This window comes from Uranotaenia lowii, chromosome 2 (genome assembly GCF_029784155.1).
Source record: "Uranotaenia lowii strain MFRU-FL chromosome 2, ASM2978415v1, whole genome shotgun sequence".
NCBI lineage: Eukaryota > Metazoa > Arthropoda > Insecta > Diptera > Culicidae > Uranotaenia > Uranotaenia lowii.
In genome coordinates, this window is record NC_073692.1 from 151,637,494 (window position 1) to 151,662,373 (window position 24,880).

At 35.3% G+C, this 24,880-nt stretch overlaps 2 protein-coding genes across 2 annotated transcripts in view; both read right to left on the bottom strand.

The window, feature by feature from the left end:
- Window positions 1-4,317, bottom strand: part of LOC129749042 (sodium-coupled monocarboxylate transporter 1-like) — a 31,771-nt gene extending 27,454 nt beyond the window's left edge. The window contains exon 1 of the mRNA XM_055743867.1: window positions 4,141-4,317. The gene's annotated coding sequence lies outside the window, so the exon portion shown is untranslated. The remainder of the gene's footprint in view (window positions 1-4,140) is intronic.
- Window positions 4,318-10,641: 6,324 nt separating this feature from the next.
- LOC129748426 (sodium-coupled monocarboxylate transporter 1-like) lies at window positions 10,642-24,766 on the bottom strand. The gene is made up of 4 exons (XM_055743050.1): window positions 23,842-24,766; window positions 12,606-12,696; window positions 12,015-12,424; window positions 10,642-11,954 (listed from the first exon to the last, which is right to left on the bottom strand). The coding sequence occupies exons 1-4, from the start codon at window positions 24,105-24,107 to the stop codon at window positions 10,847-10,849; spliced, it is 1,875 nt and encodes a 624-aa protein (XP_055599025.1). The 5' UTR covers window positions 24,108-24,766; the 3' UTR covers window positions 10,642-10,846.
- Window positions 24,767-24,880: the final 114 nt, after the last annotated feature.

Genomic DNA, 24,880 nt, shown 5'->3' on the forward strand with positions numbered 1-24,880 from the left:
GTCTCAGGTCTCAGGTCTCAGGTCTCAGGTCTCAGGTCTCAAGTCTCATGTCTCAGGTCTCAGGGGTCTCATGTTTCACGTTCTTAGTCTCAGAGCTAAGATTTTCTCAACTTCAAAAAGATTCTAAGTGTTTGAAGTTTGAAAAGGACTTAGAATATTTTCTCTCAAAAACCGTGTTAATTCGCGAAAACCGTGTAAAAAAAAACCGTGTTAATTCCCGAAAACCGTGTAAAAAAAGCCGTGTAAAAAAAAACCGCGTAAAAAAAACCGCGTAAAAAAAGACCTAGGTGTATATATTTTGATTCCCACCGAAGGAAAATATATTCTTCCACAAGTCGAAAATGGTTCAATGGGAGAAGTTCTGGCACATCGAGAAGGAAGAGCTTCGTACGTTATGAAACAAATGCCGTAGGGTATAGTGATGCATCGTCAATGGTGAGCTGTTTATCATTCGTAGATATATTTTTTTAAATAATAATTGAGGATTTTTCGATTTCAGGATTTTAGGAATCGAATTAAACTGGGTCGTAGTAGCTAGCGAAATTCAATTGTTTTCCCATCACACACTAAGATCAAGTTCACTGGTGTTGGCAAAAAGTAGTAGATATATTGTCACTTTTTGTACATTTTTAAAGTTTTGCCATGCAAAAACATTTTCAACATCTGTGGCCTTCAAGTTTTCAACAATACGTGTTGTAGTTTCGCATGCTGTGAGGCAAAAATGTCAATATTTCTATCACATACGACTGAAATAGAAACAGTGCTGTAAAAAAATACGCCCAAAGATCTTGAAAATATTTTGCATGGTAAAATTTTCAAAATTTCTACCACTTTTTCCCAACACCAGTGAACTTGCTCTAGGGGCACTAGAAAGAAGTGCAGTGATAGTGGTTGCGATTTGTATAAAAGAATAGTGAAAATGGATTAAATTTAATTATATTTTCATTGTAACAATCAAATTATTACTATCAAAAGAGAGAAAAACTTTTAATTAAACCGAACTAAATTTCATTTCCAAACTAAACTTATTTTACGTCATCTTCACATCACATCGAACTCATTTGAAATTCACGTAAGTTGTAGTGAATTTCATAAAGCATGAATTCTCATTGAGGTGCGTTCGTATGTATTAGTAGAAGCTACGTGAAAATCAATTTAAAAAAAATGATAAAGTTTTTCACGTAGCCACGGCGACGTGCGGATTATTTTTCATTTTACAGTATGAAACATACAATAAGTGCTGCCGCATAATTTAAAAAGTGGAATGTTTCAAGAAATAGCAGGACACTACAAAAAAAAGCACTCGACACTCGACATAATTTCAAGCTTTAGAGTTAATTTATACAAATTTATAAGTCAGGGTTATCTATGTAAAAAAAATTAAATTTGTTTCGAAGAAAGTTAAGACCCCAGCAAACATAAATTCGCATAAGAAATGATATCTCAAGTCGTTAATAACGTTACTGAGAATCGCTTTTTCTACAAAATAAGTCAAAGGTCGTAAAAGTGGATACTTGAAGTCGGTTTCAATGGTTTAAATAGTATATGATAAAAGTTCGCCGTATTTGCAGATTTTGAAGATGATTTTGCCCAATTTGTTCTCCCGCGTGGGCTTAAAGTGAGAGAACAGCCTTGTTGTCAGGTGGTGTTTTAAGAAGAATTGTTTAATAAAAGAACCAGCAAATATTGTAGCTGGCAACGGTTTGCATGCTTTTAGAGCAAAAAGTTATGCTCTCTTGCATTCTTTTAGTAGACACAAATAAGCTGTCGAATTTAATGCCTCTTTTAATTTGGAACTGTTTTTGTTATGTCAGTGTAATTTTTATACAAACAAACAACCGTTTGACACTTTAGAATGGCTAATGTATTTTTTGATATCTGGATAAAAATTATAAAGATATTGTCAAATTAATTGATTATAAACTCTGCATGCTTAATTTAGTGTCCATTGAAGAGGAGCGAATGTCACAGTGGCTCGATACGTATGGACAACTGATAAAAAAGTTTTAATCATTTCAAAACACGCCGACAAAGGTCGATTAGATAATTCATTTAAAATCCATCGCGGCGATAAAAAATGTGAATTAAAAAAAAAGTAAATAAAAAGTATTCATATAAAATGCTTCAAAAAAAAAAAAAGATTTATCGAGGTTTGTTTTGTAATAACCCGTAAAATTGAAAAAATATTCTGAGGTTTTATTTCGATAGAAAAAAGCGCGACAGTCCAAGTAAACAGTAGGGAGGGAATTGTATAAAAAACAAGAACTTTTCGAAAAAGTGAGACCATTGACAACTTAACATCTATTGCTATTTTATAGTTTATCAGCGAAGAAAAAATGGAATATTGACGCCAAGTTCAACAAGGCAAGACGAAGTTTACCGGGTCGGCTGGTATATCAAGTATTTTATCCTCAAAAAAAATATTAAAAATAGTAATCAGTGCATGTAGGTACACAGAAAAAATTGAATTTAACAAACAAAACGTATCACTGGTACTTTAACCGACAAAATTGGCTTATTGCTACAAAACTTTGACTAAATCTAAATAGTGATTTCTGCATCAAGTTGCAAAATTCAGGCATATGAGGATAAAGAAGTGACAAACTAAAAAAAAAGTTTCCTTCACAAATTTCTGAAATGCATAGTAGATGAATGGTCCACAAATTCAAACTCTAATTCTATGCAACCCAACAAAAGTTGTTTGGTGCACTCGGCCGCAGGTGTTGCAAGTTACAGGTGTCTGAGTTTCGGCTACTTTTTTAGGTTTTTGGCCTTTAAGTGTTTTCTGAACAACGAACGAAAACAAAAACGAAGCAGTAAATTTTCGCGATGAGATTTAAAAAAATCTTTAACGGCATTATCACTTGAGGCTCGAGGGAGACTTCAGGGTGGTGCATGAATCCAGGGATGAAATATAGGTTCACTTTTCACGGTTATTTTTGTTCAAATTGAGCACCATTATCAACGCCTGATTGTATGAATGCTTTTTAAACGGAATGATGATAAAATGATAATTTGTTTTGTTTTTGATCGACTTATCCCTGAAATATACAATGAATATCAGCTAGCGAAAATAATACTCATTCTCACCTTAGCGCCAATGGATATCTAACCGACAAGCAAGTGGATTAAACTAACCCGCCTTCTTCAGGAAGAGCTAGTAGTCACTTTGGCTAATTGAAAAATTTGTGTGAGAAACGTGATCTCGTTGAGGCGTAGTAGTCCGACTTGAGAAATTTTGGTTTTTTTCCAAAGCCCAAGAACAATCAATTGAAATTTTTTACTGAAAAAAATTTGAAAACAGTCGGAATACGAGATCACTGCTCACTTATAATAAACAATCTTTCATAAACACTAAGCTGGAACCGCTAAGGGCGTAAAAAGTTTAGATTCGAGCCAGGTTAATATAATTTTCTGTTTGGGGAAGCTATCGACCAAAAAATATAAGTTGTTAATTGGGTGGATCATGGATAAGATTCAAAGACGTTTTAAATGGAATCAATTGCTTCAAGTGACAAAGTCTGGAAAAGAGATTCTAATTTGAAAGAATGGAAATAGTTATTCATGCAACGAGCTGTTAAAAGTGGATTTACCAATACGAATAGTAAATTAATCGAAAAAATCAAATTTTGAAACGAGTTGCAATAAAAGTTTGATGCGAAATCGGAAAATTCCCTTATAATTCCAGTATTTAATCATATCTCAACCAATAATCGCATGCAAAAGACCGGCATGACATGACTGAAAATTTCTTGTAAAATAGGTTGTGGACTGTAGATTTGCAAGCAAACAAACACTGTCAAAGAGTGGCACTTTTCGATACTGTTTTCAATGTTGAAAAGTGTTGTTCGGAACTGAATTGTATAAAGTAAACTGCACACTTAAACTTGTTAAAAGATAACAATTTGCCAAAGGAGCATTCAATATTACAAACTATCTAAGTAATATCATTATATAGCTTCTTTGAGAAAAAATCTCCAAAATACAAATGATGAGTCGCTTTCAGATACTAATCGATGAGTAAGCACTTTTATAGTCTTAAAAGCCTAAATCCTGAAAACACTTAAAGGCACCACATTTACTTCAAGAAAATGGCATTCTTGACAAGTTTCTTAAAATTCAAGATCGTTGTCAACTTACTTTTATTTTCACCAGGTTAAATTTGAACGGTTCCTGTCACATCGGTAGAATCGAAGACGTTTACAATAAACTTTCGCGCACTATCGGTTCTTCTGAAGTCAGTTCGCGGTAGACGGTGTGCAGCTTCTTTTCCCTCGGTCGTTACTGATTGAGGTCTGGACTAGAACTGGATCCGTGAAGATCAGTGCCGAACAATTCTACTCTTTACTCGAAACTACGACGACCTGTGTTGACAAACTTATCGTTTGCATAGGTCCACCACAAACAGTAATCTTTAAGACGCGCGATGTTGCAGAATTCATTCAAGAATACGCCAAGTGCAAGTTAAGTGCCTCTATTCCGTTCAGTCAAGATAATCCTCTGGGCTTCTGTGCTCTCTTGCTCTGCGCTCTGCCCGATTAAACAACACGAGTGACCGGTAGTTGATCATCGTCGTTAACCGGGTAGGTATATGAGGGTGGTTCGCACTTGAATGATAACTTAAAACTTGAAATTAGTTTTATCCTTAGTAGATTCAGGAGTTTAAAGGTCAATGATGAAGCAATTAAAATATCTGAATCGAACAATAAATTGAACCAACAAGTTAAATAAAATCAAAGAAAACATTTAATAGCTAAAAAGTCTCTGGAATCTGCAAAATGCTTGGAGTTTGAAAAACGATTCGAATTCTGCTGACTTATAAAAAAAATATTTGTAGTTTTTCGTCACTTCCTTGTTGATTTCTTTTTATTTTAATCACGATAATTAAATGTCTTTTTTTTTCAAATAATCGTGATTATTGATGTCGATTTCTTTTTTTTTTTAATGTTTTGCTTAGATTTGTTCGGATTTTGTGATGAAAAATTTCAAATGTCCCGATTTTGTCAAGTTTTGAAAAAAATTTTATCCCGATTGACTCAGCCCACATCATTGCAGGAAAATTCTGCAATGCTTACTACAGACCCTCTACCCCTCTCTAACTTGTGTTAGAGTAAAACTATTCGAGATATTATTTCAAGGGAGTTCCCTTAAATAGTTTAGCTACGTTTTTATTTCAATTTTCGTGTATTTTCTAGAACATAACGTTGAAGTAATGTTAAACTTTTTTCCATCGGGGAGCCCTCAGTATCGCTAAATTTAACTACCATTTTACCCAAAAATTGTGTGATGGTTTTCTCGATGCTATTTCCTTATATTTCATTAAAAATTCATAAAAAAATTGGGTCTTTTCAATATTTAGCTGAAAAAATTAATAAACAAGATTGGCAATGTTCATTGGTAATCAAGGCCGGATTAAGGGGTGGGGGCAATAGGAACAATTGCCCCGGGTCCCTTGGCTCAGGGGGGCCCCCGAGAGAAAAAAGTTTTAAAGTTACTTTAATCATACTTCTTCAATTTCTACAAATCTATGAAAACAAATCAAAACTAGAAAATCGGAAAGAAAACTTGAAATATAACAACCAAAGGGGCTCCCGTAATGTAATATCTAGAAAATTATTTCCGTTTCATAAGTTTAGGGGGCCCCCTAGAGTAAGCAGTGAAGAAGTTTCCCGCATTTCGCAGGCTGAAAATATCTTAATCATGGTAATGAATTTCAAAATTTTCTACCCAAAATTTAAAAAAAAAATGTAAACCGAATTCGAAAAAAAATCCGAATAAATTTTAAAGAATATGAGCCAAAACACCTCAATTTTCATTTTTTTTATCGAAACATGTTAGACAAAATATTTTGTACAGAACAGGTAAAATAAAGAAAAACATCTCCTCATTTTCATTACATATAAACGTCTTGCATAAAAACAATGTTGATTATTACGTTAACTTTCGAAGTATTGGTTCCTGCACTAAAATAGCAGCTAATATCGCCAAAACTGGCTCATAGTGCTAAGAGAGAACTGAGAAGCTTTATGATAAACATTTTCGAATTTTACCTGGGCAGTATACGAGTTTATACCGGGTATTATTATAACTTTTCACTTTTCAATCATTATCATTGAAATTTCCGTTGGTTTATAAATTTTTAACACTTTTCCCTCCCTATTTTTGAAAATAATATCTTAAAAAAACTGTAGTTGCTTAAATTGGAGCAATCGACAGTACAAAGTTTCTCTATTGAACTCCCATCCCAATTTCTGTATAGACTTGAAATTCTTATTGGAACATAGCAATTGATTTAACCCTAATTTACCATCCACTGAAGCGAATATCCTGAATTCAGCAATCATTTTCCAAATGATCATTTGCGAATGATTATCATAAAAACGATCTCATAGTTGCCCAGCTAATATCATCCAGTGCTTCTATTAACATGAATATTTCTATGTTTTTTGATCTTTTTTTTTCAGATTCAATTCATTGAGATTTTCACGTTTTGTGTTGTTTCTTCAGTTACTGAAGTTCAGTTTCATGTATTTTTCTAAATTTTGAGAAAACAGGATCTTTGTTTAAGGTACTAAATTCATTAGGATTCCTTATCTGACTTTTTTTCAGTGATAACTGATCCTGTGTTTCTATTCTGAATTATTTTTTAATCGATCATTTTTGCATTTATATCAATGAGAATTTTTTGTGTTTCAGAAATATAAAATTGAAATTCACATTTGGTGCAATTTCTACTTTAGCTCTAATTGTAACAATGAATTTCTTTTTTAAATTAAATTCATATTTTGTTTCCCAAAACTTGATTTGAAATTATGATTTAAATTTGAGACACTGAGTGGTGGTTTTTAATTGTAACCTGATTTTAAGTTTTGAATTCTTAAACTCTTATATATGTATCTCTATGGAATTAAAATTAAATTATTTTGTTTATTTTTTCAAATTTTGCATTCTATGTTTCAAATCTTCATGATTCTTCCCAATTGTCTTTAGGTATATATTTCTCGATGAAGCACAATTCAGATGATCAACGATGGAACGAAATTCATTTAAAATATCTATCCGGTCATTTATCTGAATCAGAGATTTTTAGTTGATGATAAGGATATTAAAAAAAATGAGAATTAAATTTACCATTTCTCCAGTTCAAATCAGAGCTTTCATTTTTGAGAAATTTCTAAAGTCTTCCGCAATGTTTGCATATGATTAATTAACAATTTTTATTTGAAGATACCAGAAACTATCTTCTACGCAGACAACATGGCTAGTTGAAGACAGTATACTGAACTCATCTTCAGTTCGTTTACACGTTTAAAAGGTTTAGTATTATCTGAAAACAAATTTTGTACTGAATGTATTATCTTGAAAAAAAAATCACATCATAAGGGCCTTCGAGAAAAATTGCCCTGGGCCCCCCATGGCTTAATCCGGCCCTGTTGGTAATCAAACTTATCTAATTCAGAGTAAGATATCTCAATTTTATATTGGCAAAAAAAAAGAAATTTTGGAACCCATTCCAAATTTAAAAGTTCGGGAAATCTGTGAATATTTCATGTGTTCTGTGACACAGATTCTGTGATGAAAATTTGCTTAAAATTCTGTGTAATTACAGATTTTTCGGCAACTTTTGTCGCACCATTGGAAATGCATTTGCGTTCTGCGTTGTGTACACCTAATTGATATTTCATATTTGCTATTAATCAAAATGTGAAGATAAAAAAACAGTTCTACCAAAGTTTAATTTTTAGTAAAATCATTGCATCTGGTTAACTCTTATTTTCTGGTTACCCAATTTTTTGCAAATGATAGAGAATCTGATGGAGATCATTTCGTCAGATCCTTTTAATGCTCTTAAATCAATAAGGTCGGAACAAATTTCAAATCCTTCTTTTGTCACTCGAAGTTAGAACATCGTGCAGAGGGGTGGAGGGGGGAGAGGGGGGATTTTATAGAAAATAAAGCGAAAAACAAATAAATTGGAATAAATTGCACGAAAACTTGTATATAACCAAATTGTACACTGTATCATACCACAAAACCTAACAATAAAGTAATTTTTTAATGAAAAATTCAAGAATATAAAAGGTAAAATAACACCCAACTTCCAATATCTGTTTTTTGGTCTTGTAAACTTTCAGATAATCGATTTTTTTTTCAGAAATTTACATAAAATTCTTCAAACTTTATTTATACCCCCTTTCGTTTTTTTTTGAAAATTCGTTTCTTTCGTTTTCTTTCTTGTTAAAATAATATTTCTGAAAATTGGACTGAAAATCTGTCAGTGATGCTGGTTTCTTTTCATGAAAAAAAGAACGCTCTGTTTAGGGCGTTACAACTTTTTTCTTGCTACTCCTTCAGCTTTGCTGTCTTCGGTAAAATTGTAGCCAGAGAATTTTCCAGTAATTTCCATATAGTGGTTTTAAGTTTGCGTTGCGTGAGAACAAAACATTCTAGAACAACCAAAAAGTGACTTTCTCTGGACAAATTTTCACGTTTCTCAAACAAAATTTCAAAGCGAAACCCGGTTAGATACTTAAATGTATGTTGGTTATCCACCCGGATTCACCGCAGCTTCTGCCTAAGTATTATCGAATTCTTCTTTTGTCAGGGGGATGATTTTCCAAAAACCCCGAAGGAGGGAATAAATAAAGTTTGAGAAATTGGTGGAAAAATTTGATAAATTCTTCACAATTTTGAAAGAACGAAAGTAAAATTATATAAAATGGGAATTGTTTTACCTTTTGCGTTCGAGAATTTCAAAGTTATTAAGTTAATGTTTAAAGACCTAAAATAACTTGATTTTGAGGTTTTGAACAATGTAGATTGCATGCAAGTATGTTGCATGCAAGCTTTTGTCCAACTTGTTTCAGTTTGTCGAATTTTTTTGATTATTTTTCAGATTATTCCAATTATATTAATAGATGATTACAACGGTGATTTAAGAAAGCCACTTTAATGGATAGATATCTCGAAGTTGGACTAAGTAATTGACAAATTTTACAATTCTTTCTCACCGTATACCAGAACGGATCTGGAATAAATATGGAATGCTGTCCAAAAGGTGCTATTCAAAGGTAGTGAGAACGTGTGGACAAAATTCAACATTACTAATGATTCAATTAATTCAGTGAAAACCGAAATTTACCGGGCCAGCTGTTTTTTAGCACATTTGGTGTCGTTTGATTAACACCAGAAAAAAACCTTTGCCCCCCTTCTTTTTAATATGTATAGGGGAGATGAGGGCATAACGAGCACCCAGGGCATAATGAGCACTACTCTTTTCTACGAAAGTACGTATTTTCTTAAATAAATTTTCATGAGGATTTGTTTCGTACTTCCTATAGTATTAATTTTTCACAAAAAAAGGAATCTCCTTATCATCTTTACAGAGATATTTAAAAAAAACTGGCTTGGTTTTCAAGTTACGAAAATATTATTATTTTTGAGCACCAAGAAATATGCTCTTATGATCTTAAAATAACCTTGATCTATAATGTACGCACTGCAACATGATGTACACATTGCTTCTTAATTTTTACCATCATAAAATTTTTGATTTTTCACTTTTATCAATTTTAAAACGCGTTTTTACTTAAATTTGTTGACTAGGGGCATATAGAGCACCATATTATCGAGGCATAATGAGCATTTTCTGCCATAGAATCTAGCAGCGAATTAAAATTGATTTATAGCGTCACACCTTGACTAGTTTTCATCCGACGATTTAGCCTATTGGTAAGGTGTCGGAGAGGTAATCAAAAGACTAGCGTTGGATTTCTGTTCGAGGTGTTTTTTTTTCATTTACAATTCATGATCGATTTTTTTATTGTTACATTATACGGCTAGTAGCATCATCCTCCGAACAAAGCACTTAATGTATGAACGTGCGTGAATTGTTTGTATTCTACAAACAGACCTAGATTATTTTGTTATTGCTTTTTTGATGAATCTACGACTCACCTGACTTCATCGAATTGAATTCGCTGCTAGATTCCCCGGCAAAAACGCACATCTTGCTCTGATTAATGGTGCTCATACTGCCTCAGGGGGGGTTCTCATTATGCCTCCACAGTGGCTGGTTTTCAGCTTTTGGCAAAAATTTTTAAAATGCATTTTTTAACGTTTTCATCTAGTTTTTCACGTTTCGGCCCTTTAGGGAATAGGCTTTTCAAGTGTCTGAACACGAAACAATAATGTAACCTCCATATTGTAGCTATTTTCTATGGTTAAATAACCGTTTTCCTTAAGGTGGCCATTATGCCCTCATCTCCCCTAGATTGATAGATAGATTGTTCTACAGGAGAAATAAAATTATTATTTTTAAGATTATTTTTAATTTGTTATTTTTTAAAAGATAATATTATATCCCTCCATACTAAATTGAGATTGACTAATATTCACCTTATTATAAAACTCTGCAAAACACTATGGATGAATTTTGGAATAAAATGAAGCACTCAGTATTTTCGAAATCCAAAACCCAAACCGTCTAAGTTTACTGTCGTAATTCAACGGTAACCTTTTAGTCGTGTGTATGCGATCACTTCGTCTTTTAAATGAAGCATTCTTTCACAGAAATATTTCACATTGCAAAGTCCTAATGAATTAAATTTTATGTATGTATATTCTGATATAATTGTGTATTTGTTCAATGCATTGAAATAATTGACTATAAAATCACGTTTTCTTTCTTTATGGCAGGTTGTCGGTTAAAACATTTGAAGCTTTAACTGTTTATTATGCTAACGTCTTAATATGACTGTAATGTACAGAAACTTATTTACCAAACTAATACGCCTACGGTCAGCTATCTCGAAAAACGTGCAATAAAATCCGTTTATCGCACGTTTTATCGCGATACTATTTCGTCATTATCTTTTTTTGACGTATCATTCAACAGCACGTGATGTTCAACAACGTCGTCGACGTTTTTCCCGAGGCTTTCCAATTTGATGTTGTTTGATAGGTGATGCCGGGTGTTATCTTCGGTTTTATTCCGTCGTCGCTGCCTCGCAAATGGAGTTAACAACCGTTGATCCACCTGTTGCTCTCCGTTTCCGGTAGCGAGACTCACCGGGTAAGCTACGATGAGGAAAATTATGAACCCTATGAGAGAGTAATACATGAAGCTTATTCGGGCCAGGTAGGGTAGTTCATGTTCCTGTTCTGTGGGTTTTGGGGTCGTTGTTACCTTTGGCATCTTTGCTAGGACAGATTCGTCACATCCATCGTTACGGAATGGTAGGAAGTCGTATTTCAGTTTACCGAGAGCCGTGAGCCAGATGGTGATCATACAAGTAATGGAGACCACTACTCCTGAAACGACACCTTTGGTTGTGGCACGGGTAGAGCACATGCCTAGGGTAAACATTCCCATGATTGAGCCCGATATAACTCCGGTACAGGAAACGGCCATCTGAACGATTGAACCAAGTTTTTCGACTACGAAAACCAGAACCATCACGATGAGTCCAAGAATGACGACTATAAGCTTCATGATTGCGCTGGAAGATCGCTCTGAAGCATTGGGTCGGCATGGTCGGATGAAATCTTCGTAAATTGTACCAGCCAAAGTGTTCAAACTGGATGACATCGTTGAGAGTGCGGCCGAAAATACTCCAGCGATGAAGAGACCAGCCAATCCGGGTATCTGTCTTCCGGAATCCATCACATAAAAAGGCATTACTTGATCCAGCTTCTGAACCTGTTTGGTCGTAACGGGATCACAGGACTCGTACTTAGCATACATCAGCAGCCCCATGAAGCATGCCAAGGAGTTTATAATCAGCAGTCCAGTTATGTAAATTTGAAGTGAACTCTTGGCAGCTTTCCGCGAAGGAACGGCCAGGAAGCGTTGAATACAGGCTTGGTTTATTCCGAAAACAGCGATCCAATTGGTTGTCATTCCAAATGCCACACACCAGAATGAAGTTCGCATTGTTGGGTCAGGGTTGAGACTAAAATAAGATGGAATTCATTGAATTACTCTACTTTCAAATTCGAACTACTATTCTCACTCGAAAAATATTAATCTTCCACCACGTTCGGCCCGAGCCCAAACCTCCCAAAATCCACCGATGTCAATCAGTCCTAGCGTTACAATTGCGAAAATGGCCAACAACATCAGCAGAAATTGGACCGTATCGGTCCAAACGACTGCTCGGAGACCCCCTACAGTCGTATAGAACATACAAACCACACACAAGATCGGTGTGATGAACTGCATGTTCATGCCGGAAACCTGACTGAATGCCATGGCCGGGACGTAGATGACCACCGGAACCAGAAACAGAGCGGACAGGGCGTATACAAAACTGGCCGTCAGCCGGACGATTCGGTCGAAGCGGAGTTCCAGGTATTTGAAAGACGAGGTTAGTTGCATATCGTGGAATACCGGCAGATAGATGTAGTGCATGGCTAAACCGACCTTGTAATGATATAACAAAAAATCAATGTTTCAATTTTTGACTTAATTTCTGATTTTTTTTCAAAATTCTTACATATTGATAGATCTATCATATATCTATCATCATATATCTATCATAGATAGATTTATCAAAACACTTTTTCTACTCAAATACTATTCATAATCCAATAATTTTACTTACAACTGTGCCTGATATCACGAACATCCATATCTGAGTTCCGTACGCGTAAATATCCGTGGGGACACCTAGAAGGGATATTCCTGAAACAGATCTGGTAGAATATTGACAATACATTAAAGGTAATAGTAACTGAATCATATGATCCTTTCACAAAACTTTGAAGGTTTAAAAGAAATTGAGTATGTTTTCGTAGTCCAAAATTCCGGTTTAGAGATTCTAATTCGATACACACTTTCTATGTTAGCGCTTCGGGCACAATTACAAATTTTCATTGAATTTATGGTAATACAATTTTTATTTGGTCGTCTTACGTTTAGAAGCTAACCCAATCTTATGAAGTAATTTGGAAGTAAATTTTGGAGAGATAACAGTACATCTTATTGCAAAGGTTCAAACTAAAAAATTCGGAAACCAATACTTCGTCTGGAATGCCAATTGGAATATTTAAAGCACAAATGCATAGAACTGTATAGATAACAAGGAATAACAGAATCAGTATCACTGAAGGTAGTAGCACATCCAGCATGAGTTTTTCTAGAACAACTCGCAACAAAATCCCATAGAAACATAAATTAGGTTGAGTGATCTCTAGCAGGGTTGACATATGTGTCAAATGTTAAGTAACGTAAGTTTTTTTTAATGTGTGTGTGCTCACTGTATACGGCAACATTTTCTTCTGCTGTTAAATAAAACGTTAATTTAAAGTGGTTTAAAAAAAAACAAAATTGCCGTGGAACCATTGATCGCAAACCGGAACCGACGTAGCCTTAACTGCACATAAAGCCCTGATTGTGCTAGCACCGAGATCAGCAGTATTTTGGAAAAAGATCACTGGATTTTTGCAACCCCGCAATTGTCAAGTCACCCAACAGTTGGAATCACCAATTTACGAATCACAAATACACCTAACAGATGGAGGCCAACTCACGACTCACTATTCCAAACTCCGAAAGTTTGCTGATGGAAGTTCGAAAAATGGTATTGGAAGCATTCCAGCAATCACTGTCGAAAGTGGTAGACATCACCGAAAGCGTACGCTGTTCTCTTGGAACTCTAAACGATGAACTGAAGTCGATTAAAAAAACCCAGCATCTGTTCACCACCCAGCTAGACTCACTTCGCCTAGAACTACAAGCGACAAAAAGTTCAGTTGATGCGAAAAATAATTCCCCCGATCAACGGCAATCGACTGATATGCGCATGCAATTATCGGAAGTCACCCGAAAAGTCGAGTGGTTGGAGCAAATGAAATATGATGCTGACGTTATTATCTCGAATGTAAGTCAGACCGATAAAATTGAACACACACAACAAATACTAGAAAAGCTCACCACGCTTTGCAAATTGCCGATCGATCCAACAAAAATTCAATTCTGTACGCGCATGAAAACGAACGGTGCAAAAAACATCTCACCGATCGTGGTACGTTTCATCGATGGAATTTCCAAACAAACATTCCTTAAAAACACCGCTGGTAGAATGCTGTACGACCAAAGCTGCGAGAAGGGAGCTCACCGAAGGATCTTTGTCCAGCAGCGATTTAGCCCTGTCTTCTACCAAATCTATCGTGCCACCCGAGGGATCGCCGCTGCCGGTAAACACATTGTGTGGTACTCCAGAGGAACGTTTTTTCTACGACATCAAAGAGAGGCGACGCCGATCGCAGTACGTTCATTGGATGACATCTCGCATTATCTGCATAAAGCAACTGCTGGCCCCAACAAAAAACGGTAAAACTCTCACAATGCTAAATAGATCGCTGCCAATACCCTTCCAATTCCTCACCTTTCCTGTCCCTTGCCTTATCCAAACCTCATCAAATTACTCATTCAAACCCATAAATTTTTCGCTGCTGCTGCTGCTGCTGCTGCTGACGTTGTTGTTGTTGTTGTTGTTGTTGTTGTCACTGCCTATCTTAATCACTCTAGCCTTATTGGAGAACGATTTTTATGACCAATTTTTCGCAAAACATAGTTACTTGTGATACTCACATCAAGAATATTCCACCGCATTCTCTGAATATTCTTTATATGAATATACGCAGCTGTAGAAATAAAATTGAATTATTTGAATGCTTTTTGAATGCTCTGAACAAAAAGATCGATGCGATTATTTTTACTGAGACGTGGTTATACGCAAATGAAATCTGCAACATAGCAGGGTATCAATCCTTTCATTGCACCCGTGACGAAGCAAGAGGAGGTGGAGTATCCATTTTCATTAACGAGCATTTAAACGCTCATATCGTGTACATGGAACATGAACATGAGTCTGACTTTCTTATAGTTAACCTGCCAGAATATAGAATCAATCTGTCTGGAACATACAACCCGGGAAGAAATGTTCCTACTTTTCTTAACCATTTTGATTTGTTGTTGCAAACCAATCCCAAAAGTTTGATATTTGGAGATTTTAATATCAATCTTCTCGACATAAACGATTCAACGGTTCTCAATTATTGCTGTACCGCACAAAGCAATGGATTTATGATACTGAACCCTGTAGATAAAAAATATGCTACAAGAGTTTCTAATACTATATCTACTATCATTGATCATGTGCTAACCGACTTGTGCTCAAACACTTTCCATTTCACTTTGCTCGAAAGAGATCCTGATTTATCTGATCATCAAACAATAATTTTGTCACTAAACCAGCAAATACCAACCAATCAACAAGTCCTTCCTGTTAAAACAATAATCAGTTATGATAATATTTCCGGAAATGATATTTGTGTAGATCATGTTGATAACTTTGAATGTTTCATTGATCACTTTAAAAATGTAATTGATCGCAACACTAAAGCGATCACGGCTCGAAAATGTAAAACCAAAAAACCTTACATTACTCAGGAAATTTTGAAGTTAGTTTTGAAGAAGCGAAAACTTTTCGACGCTCTTAAACATGATATTAGTATTTTAAATGAATATAAAAGGATACGAAATATGGTAAGCAATAAAATAAAACTTTCTAAAAAACATTAGATATTACGATTCTAAAATACAAGATAATTTGAATAATCCTAAAGTTATGTGGAATCAAATAAACGAATTGATTTTCAATAAAACAAGGGGAAATGAATCCTCAAAATATACAATTCAAATAAATGACATTTCGGTTTCAGATGAAACAACAGTATCGGATGCTTTTAATAACTTCTATGTGGATGTTTGCGATGCAATACCTGAGCCTTCGGCATCACTAGCTCTTCACAGCAATATCCCGCATAGTTTCAATTTCTCTGTAGTTCTACAAGACCAACTATCTAAATCTATTGATGAACTTAATAGCAATGCAGCTACTGGTCTGGACAAAATATCCACGAAGTTTATGAAGAAATATAAAAACCATTACATTTCAAAGTATGCGACCTTGGTTAATGAATGCATAAGAACCTGTAATTTTCCAGATATTCTGAAGCTAGCAAAAGTAATTCCAGTTCATAAATCGGCTGATAAAACCATTCTGGGTAATTACCGTCCAATATCCGTTTTGAATGCATTTTCAAAACCCTTTGAAAAGGCCCTATATGCACAGATCCAAGAATTCTGTTTCACAAATAACATCATACACCCTAATCAATTTGGGTTTGTTCCAAAATCAAATACCTTATCCGCTGCTGTCAGCCTTGTAGATGGAATCTCTAGTGGAATAGACAAAGGAAAATTTGTAGCGTGTGTATTCATAGATGTAAAAAAAGCCTTTGATTCAGTTCACCACAAGCTACTAATGAAAAAACTTGCAAACATAGGTTTTTCTCATGCTGCACAACTTCTAATGCAATCGTATTTGCAAAATAGAAAACAAGCAGTAAAAATTAACAATACGACTAGTTCGTTTCTTACGATAAAACACGGAGTTTCACAAGGATCAATCCTTGGGCCGCTATTATTTATAATTTACATAAATGATATATTTTCGTTGCCTCTAAAGGGAAAACTACAGCTTTACGCTGATGATGCTACAATTTTGTATCTCTCAGAGGACCTTATTTCGCTGAAACAAAGTATTGAATTCGACCTAGAATTACTGATGAATTTCTTTCTTTCAAATCACATGGAAATGAATTTAAAAAAAACCAACTTCATGACATTCAGTCTCCGAGGAAATTTACAAACTCTGCAGATTTCGCTACGCGGATCTCCAGTGGAACGAGTCGATTCAGTTAAGTACCTAGGTTTGTTAATAGACGAAAACATGAAATGGAACATACATACCAAACACGTCTGCACCAAAATAACCCCGTATGTATTTGCTTTGAGGAAAATACGTTCAATAATCACTGAACCAACAGCTTGGAAAATTTATTTCGCCTATATACACTCCCATATTACCTATATGAACTCTATATGGGGCAGTTGTGCTAATATATATCTGCAACCAATACGAATCTTACAAAACAAAGCTATCAAGATGATAAGAAATCTTCCCTTACTACATCCAACTGCACTGCTTTATAATTCAAGAGTGCTATCTCTGGATATGCTAAATATTTTTGAACTATGCCAGTACATAGATATACAAAGTTTTAAACAATCTTATCAAACATCAACTAGATTTTTCCCTTACATCTGAATCTCATAGTCATAATACTAGAAGTTCGGCACACATAAATCTGTTAACAAGAAGACTACGAACCACTTTTGCCCAAAAAAGTGTTGTGAATAGAGGAGTTAGCATGTTCAACTCACTTCCAAGTGAACTAAAAAGTTTACACAGTTTTTTTGATTTTTAAAAAAGAAGTGAAATTATTCTTAAACCTTAATCAAAACAATTACCCGTTTAACGAAAATCAGCACAGTAGAGTCCTCCCGCTCTTACGAAACCACACTGTACATAGATAGTATGGCTAGTGGAGGGGTGTGATTTCACTATGCTTCTACAACCAAATACCAAAATCAATACTGCACGGACCTCCCAAGAAACAGTTTGCCACAAAAGTAACGCGTGACAAGCGCGGTAAACCTTGTCATAACCATGGGCTCTTGGGAGGAGAGGACAGGAAATGGTCTTCACAACCGTGTGCAACCTGGCGTGGGAAATTAAAGTATCACCCCAAATCCATCCTTTACCTTTCCTTTTCCAAACATTTATCCTAAGCCCCATCCCCTATTCCTTCCTTCTCTTTCCCTTAGAGGCAGTTAAGAGAGTTTTAAACTTAAGTAGTATTTAAGGAAAAGCAAACACACACTGCACTAAAATGGTATCACCGTTTAGAGACCGTCAACAGTTTTTCAAACTTCTTCGGTCGTAATAAAGTCGAATAAAGTAAAAAAAAAAAAAAAACTTTTCCCGAGATTAAGATGGGGGAATGGTCGAAATTTTTGGGACCAAATAAGTAAAAAGCTCTTGATATTACAAAGAAGAGAACGGATGTAAGAAGCGGTTTGAGAACACATGATCGAGGCCTTCGCCATGTGATCTGTTCCGAAATTTCCGAAAAAATGTTTTTTATTATAGCACTAGCTGACCCCATACGAACTCCATTTCGCTTTCAACTTGGAATATGTCATGAACAGTTAGCATGGAAGTCAATTGCCAAGCATTTTCCAGATTCACTTCCGAATTCATTGTTATTCATTTATTTCATTGCAAAAATATTGGACGAACACTTTACTGTCGTCTGCTACTAAATTTGAAATCAGGAATCAATTTACCGTCCAAAACACCCCCCGTGTATAAATTTCAACTCGTTCGTTGCATAACAACGGAATTATTGCCGAAAAGTTAAGCCCCTTTCGGTGACCTCTTATGCAATTTTTGATATCTGAAATCGATTGTCCGTCCCTCAAAACTCTCGTTTGCAAATTTTAAAGGCAATCCATTGCATAATACGTAAATATAGCTAAAACAGTAAAAAAATTAATTAATATGGACGACCTCTGGCAAAACATTTGACATCTGATATCGATTGCCCGTCCCTGAAAGCTGCCTTGTGCAAATTTTCATACCAATCCAATGTATAATAACGACGATATTGCAAAAATATAGAAAAGTTCATATGGACGACCTTCTTTGCCGGCCCCTTACACTAAATTTAATCCATGCAATCCATTGACCGTCCCTCAAAACTATCGTGTACAAATTTTCATCTGAATTCGATTTATAATAACGACAATATCACATTTACAGTGAAGAGTTAATATGGACGACCCCTTTGGCTGACTCCTTACTTTAATTTGGATAAGTGAAATCAATTGTTTGTCCCTAATAACTCCTACGTGCAAATTTTCATCCCAATCCGATTTATTAAAACGTCATTATCACTTAAATATTGAAAAGTGAATATAGACGACCCCTTTTGCCGGCCCCTTACACTGAATTTGATTGCTCAAATCGATTGCACGTCACTCAAAACTATCGTGTACCAATTCTCAGCTAAATACGATGTAAAATAACGTCAATATTGCAAAAACAGTGAACAGTTAATATGGATGACCCCTTTGGCTGACCCCTTACATGAAATTTGACACCTGAAATCGATTGCTCGTCTTTCAAAACACTCATGTGTAAATTTTCAACACGATCCGACGAAAAATAACGACAATATCGCGAATACAATATTGGTCTTGTATGGACGACCCCCTTCTGAAGGGGTCATCCAAAAATCTAAAAACATTTTTCATCTTTCCTAGTCCTAATGAGCATCCATGCCAAATTTCAGACCTCTAGCTCTTAAGACGGCTGAGTCTATAGAGGACAAACAAACAAACAAATATACGGAAATTGCTTTTTATATATAGGTACCTATAGATATTGCAAGATGGGAGAAAAAATTAGGCCTGTACGTACATGGAGGCAGGGTTGGTAAATTTTGCCCGTCACGCTTGACCTGACTAGTTTTGTTTCATCAACCGAACGGCACCGTACTCAATTGACGGAACCTCACTAGTCACTCGCATGACGGATAAAACACGACGTAGTCAACATTCCTCCGTCTTGTGACTGGCGAAGCTCTACACATAGATAAGCTTCGTTCAATCGTTGTTAAAAAGTCGGTTTCATCTGGTTTCTGTCAACTGATAGATTTTCAAGGAGCCAATGTTTTGGTCAAAACTAATCAGGTCGTTGTTCAATGGAGCAAGTAGAAACTAGTCGAAACCAAACCAGCTGGGCAGCAGGATTCGTTTCGACCTGATAGAAATCGGTCGACGTCAATTGGAAAGAGACAGGTGATCATCTTTCAATCCATTTCTACTTGTTTCGATCCGTTTCGACTAGACCGTAATGAACAGACTTAATATTAATAAATGCGTTTCCAGTTCGGCTGCTATAATTGAAAGCAGAGAACCTAAACAGCTGTCAAATCGCTAGTAAACGCACCATACCAAAATTTTCCAAAACGTCAGTGTGGTTCCCGAAATTAATCATTTTACCCCACAAGAGACCCAAAATAGGGTAATATATTAATTGCCAAACGCATCTTTTGTTGTCATACTGCAGAATGAGGATCGATTTTAACAAGGATTTTGCTGAGCATTCTACATTTTTTGCCAAACTATAAGTGATTAATGTCACCAAAGATTCCGTTGATTGACATTCCCGGGCCGCAGAAATCGTTTAAGAGATAATCGAAAAATTACTTCTGGTTGAAATTGTTGCAATGAAGACGCCATGCTGCCCCTTAACGTTTTATTCTTCCTGAGGGTTTCTTGACTGGAAACTTGGTACGGTGATGTTTGTGTTCTGCAGCCCCGTGATTGAAAGACTTGCTAGCAGAGAGCGACAATTGACGATGGGCGCTCTCGCAATCCAGGTATACGTTTTCTCATGTGTTGAACAGAGAAAGCAATAGCCTTCACTCCAATTAGCTGTTATTCTTATGGAAATCTGTGTAAGAGCAAGCTTTATTCTTCTTCGAAAGCCTAAGCCCAGTAGCAATATAAAACTGAAAACGGAATTTCTGGCAGGAGCAACAATGTGAGTTATTATGTAAACACAAGAGACATCATGTCCTGCATGGAAAAGTTTAGATTAAATAGGAAGTTTTTGGAAAGCTTTTGAAAACGGCCATACATTTGTCCAAACAAAAAAACCTCAAACATTTATCTGGCAACCTTCATCTGTCAATTGACGTAAACAATGCAGTAATACAAGTTTATGCTATATCGGCAAGACGACACAAACAAGATAGTGACCAATTTGCTTCTCGCCCAAAAATCTTCCAAGCAAATTGCGGCGGCTGTAGGATGCCATCTAGCGACTGTTTATCGCGTGAAACATTCTTTCCTCAATGAACCATGTCCACGGAAGCTGGGTAGTGAAAGGTTACAGTTTGCACGCACTGTTAAAGTGGTAAAATCAGTCAAAACATTAGTTAGGCGGAATCCAGTAAGATCAATCCGAAGGCTTGCTAAAGAAGCGAATGACTCGAATTCTCCGATGCAACTATTAGTCAAAGATGACTCCAATGCATCATCAAAGACAATAGCAAATCGTAATTTTAGAAAAGAATTAATTACTGCACTGCGATTTGAGTACTCGAAGCGATTTTTGTCTAAGTAGAAGCAGCTGATCGTCGCGTTCTTAGACGAGATTTTTTTTATTGATTCGGTGTCCAATTCGCGTAAGGATTGGTATATTTCACCCCTGAAAGCAAAGGATGTTTCAGGGAACATGAAATTCAAGTTTACTATCAAGAATCCCACCGGAGTCTTGGAATTTGGAGCGGTTGCTTGGAATGGGTTGAAGTTGTTTCCTGTTTTCATAAAAGTTGCAGCAAAAGTTGATACTGAAGTCAACATGAATATTTTGAAAAACCAAGTTCTTCCGTGGATTTGGGCAAACTTCAATCAACCCGAAAAATTTATTTTCCAACAAGACAGAGCCAATGCTATACCTCGAAACGGACAAAAACCTGGATTGGGGAGAGTATGAAGTTTTGGCCGGAACCCTCTCGGCTTGTTGATAAGGGCGTATGTTCAAGCGAAGACCTGTGGATCCTCTCATCCAAGTCTAGATTCTTTGAAAGCTTCCATCTCTGAGGTGTGGGTTTCAATGTCAGAGGCTTGTATTCCGAAGTTATGCTCCCGTTTTAGATCTTTCCGGGAGAGAAGAGTTGAGAACGAAAGAGGACACATACCGGTTATTTTATTCCCTAAATACATGTCTGAATGAATAAAAAGGTTCATAAATCATGATAATATCAAGACAAGGGTTTTTGAACCCCGAGGACCGATTTTCGCAGTTTTTTTTTATGCGTCATACTGTATATTCAGTAATATTCACACGCTTGTGGGTCCAAACCACGAATAGAACAACCATTTGGACCTCAAATCTTCTTCTGTTGATTCTCAGGACTGCGTAGTTACGTTTGATCACAACAATCACAGTTGCAGTATGACTCCAAGTTGATTTCCAACGTCTCGTTGAAAGAGTTTTATATATTTCAGAAGTTTGCGCACTATAAATTTGATTCGATCCTCTTTCAACTGTCAAAATACAGTAAAAATTAAAAAAAAAATGTAAATGTCAACAATACAGTTTAAGCTATCTATCAACTATTTTCAAGAAAAATGTTATATCAGTGGTTTTTTACAGCCGTTTGTAATGTAATGCAGTGTTTATTCGCGCTTTGTAATATCGTACGCACTATTTTCACATAGATTTTAAGCGATATGGCATTATAAATCTGAAATTATAAAAAATGACTACGATTTATGTCAGAAAATTAAAAAGAAGAAGCAAAGATTTCTCACAAATTTAAGTTATTACTGATACTTTAAAGTTGCAAAACAAAGCTGAGCTCTAAATACAACTTCCGAAAAATTATCCGATGGGCAAACACAAAGATGTCTTACTTGCTGCCAGCACTTAGAATTCTATCATCCGTGTTTTCTCTCAATATCATAGCTTTTATCGGGCGTTTACTTGATGTTTTATGAATCAGGCGGATGGAAAGCTCGTTTTACTGAACCACTTATTTGAAATATTGCACAACTTTATCATTATTCATATACTTTGCTTATCATCCATAATTGTGTCTTGTAGGTTGTCTTCCAAAAATATATTTTTGTAAATCCTAAACCCTAGAGCACTTTAGTAATTAACAACGCCAAATATTACTAAACAGACTGCTTTTTATCCTCAACATATTGAATAAAAATTTAGGTAAATACAGAGCATTTTGATGCTTGTGATATTATGTTAATCAAGTGTATATAGGAGCATCGCACAATAAAAATGGAAGAAGACAAAAAAATAATTTAATTAAATTGTAAAAATGATACAATTACCGGAAAATTTAAATAAATGCTAAAATCTAAAACATCTGAATTGATGCCGAACCTAGTGCTGGGAAATAAAAAAGCAGAAATATGTGCTTTTCAGGCTTCATATAATTTTGGACTACATTTTTAGGTAATGCAATTGTTGGATACTGTGCAATGTAATATTACCTTTTTCATCACATCACATCATCACATGTTAAATCGTTTTTAAGGCTTCCATAAAAGTGTTTTCTAGGATTAAACTTTGATGAAAAAAGTCATTTTTGGACGCCATATTCAAAAACTTAATTTTAGTTTTTTTGTTGTATTTTGCAATTAAAGTGAATAAATCCTGGCTTTTTTCAACGGAATCCGGGCAACCGGGCCGAACCGGACTTTTCCTAAATTTGGTTTCGAATATCCGGGAAAGTCCGGATAAAACCGGACAGTCTGGCAAGCTTAGTATAAATGCATAACACCTAACTTCGAGACAACGCGCCTTCAATTTATCCTGTTGTGTTTGGCCATTTTCCATACATTTTTGGAAAATTTGTGTTTTTGTTTTTACAGTATTTAAACGTATGTAAGTAAAATCAAAAAAACCATTAGATAAAGATTGAAATGTGAAAAACTTTAAGGCAATATTCATTTTTGCACTTCTACCCCTTTGCTTTGAGGGCCTCAATTAAAATAAGGATTTTGTAGCATATCCATCGAATGTGAATTTGGCTTATCAAAGTCACAAAGATGTGCGAATAAGATCTTCAGGAATGCTTTAAACAGTAATACTAAAACAATAAATCCAATTCAGATGAGCATGTTGTGGATGAAAATTTCTATAAACCATATTCAAAAAAATACTCCTATTTATCTCTAAATAAGTATCTCAAAATCTTGATGAAAACTATTAACGTGCTTTACTAAAATAACTAACAACTCGCCCAAAATATTGATAATACATATATAGCCTAGATGAAAAAAAATTCATAGATTCTAATATATTCTTATTCTATTAAGTTTATACTTACGTAGCAATCAACGAAGCTGCTACCGGAAATTTGGGCATCGATTTGCCCCCCAGTAGATACTCTTCGGTATTGTTTTGCTTGATCTTGGACAGGAAACCGAAATAGAACCCAATAAAGACCGAGATCGCCAACAGAAGCACAAACAAGGCATAGTCAATCAAGGTAAACCTTAGTTCGGATTCAACACTGGCGATAGTTTGATTGACATTTTCCACTAAAAGTTGGATGGTCAAATCCGGTAAGACTGTTTCCGTGATAAACTCCATTATCGAGCTCGTACCACCATGCCGCGAAATGACTGTTGCAAAAATGAGTAGAAATCATCTTCAAAAAAGGAATTCATCTCACGGTGATGATTTTTATCTTACTTTATTGAAGTTCGTAAAAGTTTATGATGATAAGAGCTTCGGCACAGGTTGGGTAATAATCGGCGAATGTCCAGACGCACCAGACAACGTGAATGATAGAGTGAGCAAATTTAGTTAAGTTATTGCAGTTGGTTGTAACAAAGAGTCGAAGGTGAGTTATCCAAATGACAAGAACGAGATCATAAATTTGACTTTTTCCAATCAAATACCAATATTACCGATTTAATTTTATCATTTGAACGTCCATTTAATCACGTAACAGTTTAACTTCCAGACCATCAACTGGATCATCTACCCTACTTATAAAGCAAAATGCTTTCATGCTTTCCGAAATTTGACATTGAATGTGACTTCGGGTTTATCGTTCTTTCGATAACCAAAACTACAAACCATATCAAGGCGACGTAACATAAAATCTTATTTGTTCTATAATCCTGAATGGAAAAAAAAATTAAGTGTCGGAAAATACTACTGGTAACGCCAATACACCTTTTAATTTGGTTAACTAACTCTTTTCCTTGTAGCTTCAAGATTTCAAATATTATCTTTATATCTTTCCTTAATGGTTTTTTTAATTGAGATAATGTACTGTAATCAAATAGTATAGACATCGTACATTTATTTTTTTACCTTCATGCGAGTTTGTAAAGTTTTTTTTTGCAAGCCAAATT